This window comes from Cibotium barometz, chromosome 30 (assembly GCF_041138505.1).
Source record: "Cibotium barometz isolate CiBa-2024 chromosome 30, ASM4113850v1, whole genome shotgun sequence".
Classification (NCBI taxonomy): domain Eukaryota; kingdom Viridiplantae; phylum Streptophyta; class Polypodiopsida; order Cyatheales; family Cibotiaceae; genus Cibotium; species Cibotium barometz.
This window is the reverse complement of record NC_141075.1, coordinates 38,893,039-38,899,457: the sequence shown is the minus strand read 5'-3', so window position 1 is coordinate 38,899,457 and position 6,419 is coordinate 38,893,039. Positions and strand designations below refer to the sequence as shown.

At 42.2% G+C, this 6,419-nt stretch overlaps 1 protein-coding gene across 1 annotated transcript; it reads left to right on the top strand.

The window, feature by feature from the left end:
* Window positions 1–640: 640 nt before the first annotated feature.
* On the top strand, window positions 641–5,366 carry LOC147621465 (MA3 DOMAIN-CONTAINING TRANSLATION REGULATORY FACTOR 4-like). Its single transcript, XM_086824207.1, has 3 exons — window positions 641–1,148; window positions 1,598–1,692; window positions 3,366–5,366. Exons 1-3 carry the CDS (start codon window positions 914–916, stop codon window positions 5,202–5,204), a joined length of 2,169 nt encoding a protein of 722 aa, XP_086680333.1. The 5' UTR covers window positions 641–913; the 3' UTR covers window positions 5,205–5,366.
* Window positions 5,367–6,419: the final 1,053 nt, after the last annotated feature.

Genomic DNA, 6,419 nt, shown 5'->3' with positions numbered 1-6,419 from the left:
TAGACTTTACTAATAAGGTATTATTAATTACGGTGGCACTGGATAAATATAACTAGTAATTACTAATTACCAATATGATATATGATATATAATATCATTATCATGTATTATATGATATATATGATTATATCTATAATTCTATTATTCATATCTATTATAATTATTATATATATAGCTTCCAATTTTCCAAAGTCTATGCTATAGACCTACCCTTATTTTAAAGGCATTTTAATTTGTTTTCCTTAAAATCAAGAAACCTAATAGTTTGCTAACCCCTATCAAATAGGTCTTAGCCTTGGAAAAATACACTAAAATTGTGCTCGTGTGCGTGTATGCTTTTTCATGCCGCCGTCAACAACCAACAAGTTTTGAAACCAACACATCATGCATGGGACTTCAACACCTTACCGCTAGGTTGTGCCTCCATTGGCACAACGGTTTTTTTCTAGCGGTGATCCTTTTCCACAATGTCACAACCTAACATAAAAACAGGTTTCAAGTTGCAACTTTCAACATCCCATACCAATGTGCCGAGTAAGCCTCTCTTTTTCAGCATCCCATACCAATGTGCCGAGTAAGCCTCTCTTTTTCAGCTGACATGCAGTACATATCCAAAAGAGGCGAAGGTTTCACTTATAAGCAAGGAAAGGCCAAGTCCATAGCCATAGCCATAGCCTTAGCCTTCACGTATCTACCGACCGTCTGCTGCCGTTGCTCAGCCAAAGCTTTCCTTTCCTCGCCCTTGGCAGAGGAAAGGAGAGGAATAGGAGAGGAGACGCCATCATCACCATCATTTCGGCATTGTCTTGGACTCTGGGTTTCTCCCAGGGTTAGGGTTGTCATCACCCTAATCATCGTGGTAAAGCTTTGGATTCTGTGTAGTCTTTTTAAGCATTGGGGTTAGGGTTAGGGCATGGCTTCCCCTCAACAGGATCGCTTTCTCACTGAAGAGCAACGGCAGCTGCTGAGATCCATGTCCTTTGGCAGCTACACCTCTGCATCGGAAGCCCCATCGCCTAGAGGCTCCTCCGACTTGGTCAGGCAAGGAAGCAACGCTTCTTCTGTTGCCGCTGCTGCCGGAGGGAAACCTCCCGGCCTTAAGCACGACAGACGTTCGCACTCTGGAAAGCTCGGTCACCCTAAGAAAGGTATGGTTTGTTTTCTCCATGGAATCCAGGGTTGAGATTTCTGTACCGCTGGCTTATCCACGGCCGATCTTAGGGCTCGTCCATCAGATTGATTCATCTGCAAATACAGATTTTTATGGATTGTGATTGCTCATCTGTTTTAGGGGTATATTATCAACATAGCGCTCACGCTCCTAGTTGTAGTGTCTACATAGCAAAATCATTTCCGTCAGGGGTAGGGTCTGAACTCTCTGCCAAATGTGTACGGCAGGCAATTGCCTGTCCGTGAGCAGCTGTCCCCTGCCGGTAATCCGACAAAATTTGTGAAGAAAAAAACCATGCAAAAAGGTAATGCAGAGAAGGTCTATTGTGGATGGTTTAAGATGGTCGCTTCCATCAACTTGTGAATGATGGTCTAGCAGAAGTGGCTTTTCTCACAATTTGGAATCCTTTTCTATTGTCAAGTTCAGGTGGTGCTGGAGGCAGAGGCACATGGGGTTCACTGCTAGAGACTGGTGGGGAGGTTCGTGTTGATCGCAATGACCCCAACTACAACAGTGAAGAGGTAGGGGCATAACAGGTGAACATTAAGTCTACTTTCTGAATGATAAAGATACTGATTAATATTTGAGAGCGCAAATTTTTGAGCGAGGAGAGCTTTACTCATATACAACAAGTGCCAAAATTACACCACAAATATTGCTAAGATTTGGCTGTTGAAGGGTTTGTTTTTTGGAAAAGGGGTGGGGGGGGTTTAATTGCTTTAGATTTTGGTTGTGCTAGCTAGTAATCTATGTGTGAAATTGTGGCTAATTCTTTCCTCTGAATCATGGTCGATAATAGATGTTATAACATGCACAAAACGTTCCGTTAGAGATGGAATTTTTTCTCTTTTTATCTTCTATGAATGTCAAATGATGCTTTGGCAGTTATGCCACGTGTTCTAATCCCTCCTTGGGGATGGAAACATCTCCATTGGGTGGAAAACTCCCCTTTGGACCATACAAACTCCTCTTTAGAGAGGAACCTCTTAATCAAAGTTCCATTAATGCCGCATTTTTATTTCCGCATTTAATGCCACTTTTTACTTTAGCTTGAATAATCATACCTTTGACATACTTGCACTACAATACTTTTTCGTTGAGAAACGGCTCTACAAAATTGCTTCTTGGAGATAGAAACCTCTTTGCATTGTGTTATTGCATTCAGTACTCTTACTTGACCCCTGATGCATACAGTAAGCATGGTACTTCACGTACCATTCACTACCCATACTTAAAAATGCCAATGTTCAGAAAACACTCTTGTAGCCATTGTCTCTTTTGGCCAAATCTGAAGTGAAGTGATCAGAAAGTTTTAATAATTGTGGGGAGTGGCCATGTACAAGGAAATGGATAATGTAAAGAGAGATACAGAAAATCCTCTAGGCATTTAGCCCAGTTAGTGGTTTGAGGCTTACCCAAATATTGGGGACATCACTCATCCTTCCCATGGGGGATGGCCTGATGTGTGCATCATGCAGGTGGGCATGATGATTGCTAAATCCAAACATCAGACACTTCAGATGGCTTGTCTAGTGCTTTCCCACCTCATCCACGGCGAGGCTGCTCTTCAAGCTTTGATATTTCAGATCCCAGGACTTGGTTGGCCATCTTTGAAGACTTGTGTGTCCATTGCATGGTTCCCTGTTGTGCAGGGTGGTCACACCATTGGCTGAGCAACATACATGTGGTGCGTGGCTTGAGTGCATTTATGGCAAATATTTGGAAGGAGGGTACCCCCTCGTGGTAGGCATGTAGCAAATGCAACAGTGTTCTTCTGTTCCTACCTGCGTCTGGCAATAAACAAGCTTCATCTCTTTCACTTGAACTTTTCACGGACAAAATGCTAATTGGATTTCAATGTGTTATGTTCTAGCATGAAAAAATTCCTTTTGAGTCCCCTTGTGGCTCACTTCGTGCAAGTCGATGAAATGTTTTTGAAATGATATGTAGTAATCACGACAGTGTATTCTGGCATCTTATTTTGTGTGTCCTCTCTACTTGCTTGGTGGGAGTGCCTGTTAGGAGCTCTAATTTGTCTGATTCGTCTCACTGTGCTATACTTTCACCACTAGGAGTGTGGTTTATGGTTGGTTAAAATTTGCAAGGATTCTTTTTTTGCGGTCAATTCTAGATTTGTCTTTAGTCATGAAATTAGTTGTAGTGTTGAGAATCTTGTTTTTTGTTTTGTGCTCAGGAACCTTACAATCTTGTCAGCGCTTCAGTTGCAGAGTCGCTGGAGGATTACAAAAGCAAGGTTGTGCGAATAGTAGAAGAGTATTTCACCACAGACAGTGTTGCTGAGACTGCGGCTGACCTTCACGACTTGGGTTCCCCAATGTATCATCACCACTTTGTTAAGAAGCTTGTTTCCATGTCCTTGGATAGGCATGACCGCGAGAAGGAAATGGCTGCGGTTTTGCTATCTGCACTATATGCTGACGTTATTGAACCAGATCAAATGGCCAAAGGGTTTTGTAGACTTGTGGAGTCAGCTGATGATTTGGCAATAGATATTCCTGATGCTGTGGACATCTTAGCTCTTTTTGTAGCCAGAGCAGTTGTTGATGATATCCTTCCACCAGCTTTTCTTAAAAAGATTGTCCAGACGTTACCTGAAGGAACAAAGGGTCATGAGGTAGTTAAAAAAGCTGAAAAAAGCTATTTATTACCACCTCTGCATGCTGAGATTGTAGAACGTAGATGGGGTGGCTGTACCCATAGTACAGTAGAAGAAGTGAGAAAAAAGATAAGTGCCTTGCTTAATGAATATGTTGAGAGCGGAGATAGAGCTGAAGCATGCAGGTGCATTAGGCAGCTCAATGTTCCCTTTTTCCATCATGACTTGGTGAAGAGGGCGTTGACACTTGCCATGGAGAAGAGGAATTCTGAGAGCCTTATTCTATCTCTGCTAAAAGAAGCTGATGATGAAGGCTTAATAACATCCAGTCAAATGGCTAAAGGTTTTGCACGTCTTGCTGATGCTGTTGATGACTTGTCTTTGGACATACCTCATGCGAAAGACATGCTGTTGTCTCTAGTTTCGAAGGCTACAGAAGTTGGGTTTTTAAGTCCAGCTTCTGCAACAACTCTTGCTACTGCTGAACGTAGCGATATCATGGAGACAGATGAAGTCACCATCTTCAAGCAGAAGGCTGCAAGCATTATTCAAGAATACTTCCTTTCTGATGATGTGGGAGAAGTGATTAGAAGTTTAGAGGATCTGGATGCCCCTCTCCTAAATGCTGTTTTCGTAAAGAAAGTGATAACCTCAGCCATGGACAGGAAGAATCGAGAGAAGGAGATGGCATCTGTTTTGCTGTCCTCTCTGTATGCTGAGGTTATATCAGCTGAGGATGTGGCCAAAGCGTTTGTCCTACTGCTAGAAGTGGCAGCAGACACAGCCCTTGACATTCCAGATGCTGCCAATGAGCTAGCGTTGTTTTTGGCTAGGGCTGTGATAGATGATGTTCTGGCTCCATTAGACCTTGAGGAAATCAATGAGCAGCTGAAGCCAGGCTCCCTTGGAAGTGAAATAGTCCACGCTGCAAAGGCAGTACTGGCAGCACGGCATGCAGGTGAACGCATCCTTCGATGCTGGGGTGGAGGTTCTGGTTGGGCAGTGGAAGATGCCAAAGACAAAATTATTAAACTCCTTGAAGAGTATGAAACAGGTGGGGATATTTCAGAAGCCTGCCATTGCATCCGTGACCTTGATATGCCGTTCTTCCACCATGAAGTGGTCAAAAAAGCACTGGTCATGGCAATGGAAAAACAAAATGACAGACTGTTGAATTTATTGCAGGAGTGTTCAAGTGAAGGCCTGATCACTGTCAATCAGATGATCAAGGGCTTCGCCAGAGTAGCAGACAATCTGGATGATCTTGCCTTGGATATTCCAAGTGCCAGTGAAAAGCTTGCAGGCTATGTGGAGAAGGCAAAGACTCAAGGTTGGTTGACCTCCACTTCGGTGGTCAGTCCAAAAGCCCTGTTATCTAATACAAATGGGCATGCTGAGAGTGGAAATTTGAAGTAGAGTTTTGAGTTTCTTGCGACAGTCAGAGTTAGCCTGTTAGGCAAAGAGTGGAAATGATGCTTTCATGCACCAAGTGTTTTTGAATGAACCCTTTTTTTATATGCTTTGGCGTGTACTTGAAAAATAGGCAGGGTTCTTTATTATATTCAAAGTTTCAAGCTACGTGATGTGTGCTTTTGTGCTGTGTTGATTCCTGACTTCAATTTGCATGGATTTAGACATTTAATGCCATTTTGATTGAATTTTGGAAGTTACGTACTATGCTGAGAATATGAAGCATCCTGGTGGAATTTCTGGCAGCAAATGTCTGAGCTGGTTCTCAATGCTCCATGCTGTCACCAGTCACAAAGCTTGTGTTACCCTGTGGAGAGGCCTTGGATCAGTGAGATCCCAGAGGCTGGTACTGGCCTTCTACTTCGGATGAGATAACCTATATAAACTGTAGCAAATACAGGAGTCTTGTCACAATTTGTGATTAATCTCCCTTAAATCTCTCTTAATTATAGCCTAATCATTGATTATTAGTGAAAGGGTATCATTGGAAAGTCACAACCTGTTGGAAGGGTTTTGTGAAAGGACACGTCTCATTCAAGAGGCACAACTAGTTGTCTAAAAGACAGAACTATTCAGCTAAGAGTGAGACTCACAACCCTATCCTAAGGATGTGCCTCTTCATTTGTACCTTTTTGGGCCTTATTTAAGAATGGCCTTAGTCTCAATGCAACAACACTCAGCTTTTTGTTTAAGTCTCTTATCTTAAGATCTATCTTGTCTTTTAAATCAATATTAATCTTTAATCATGTTTAATTAGATAGAAAACCCTTGCGGTGGTACCGGAGCAAACAAAGCTTCTATTTATAGTATGCCAGCAGCAAAAGGGGAGAGAGTGTCTTGGTGAATTTTTACCCTTAGCTCATTTTTGTTTGATTTTTCCATTCCTCCAATTATGCATTACACCTGTTCAAAATGATGGAATGTTGTATTGGTATTTGGTAACTAGTGGCATTGATAGGAGCATTGATGGCTGTATCTCCATCCCCTTCTTGGGCATTTGTTCTCTTCTAGGCTTCATTAAGAGTGGTTTCTCTTCGTTGATTTAAAGCCACGACCTTTTTCTTAAAAGAAAAATTAAGAACACTACAAGCGAATGCTCTTGTTAATATGAAGGCTCTTACCTTAGCCTTATGATATCCAAGGCCTTTTACACTTCCGTCT

Excerpts from the sequence above, each read along its gene's own strand:
- LOC147621465 (XM_086824207.1), top strand. The coding sequence starts at position 914 with ATGGCTTCCCCTCAACAGGATCGCTTTCTCACTGAAGAGCAACGGCAG. Across the intron at positions 1,149-1,597 it reads GCTCGGTCACCCTAAGAAAG|GTGGTGCTGGAGGCAGAGGC; the intron begins GTATGGTTTGTT and ends TGTCAAGTTCAG. Across the intron at positions 1,693-3,365 it reads CCAACTACAACAGTGAAGAG|GAACCTTACAATCTTGTCAG; the intron begins GTAGGGGCATAA and ends TTTTGTGCTCAG.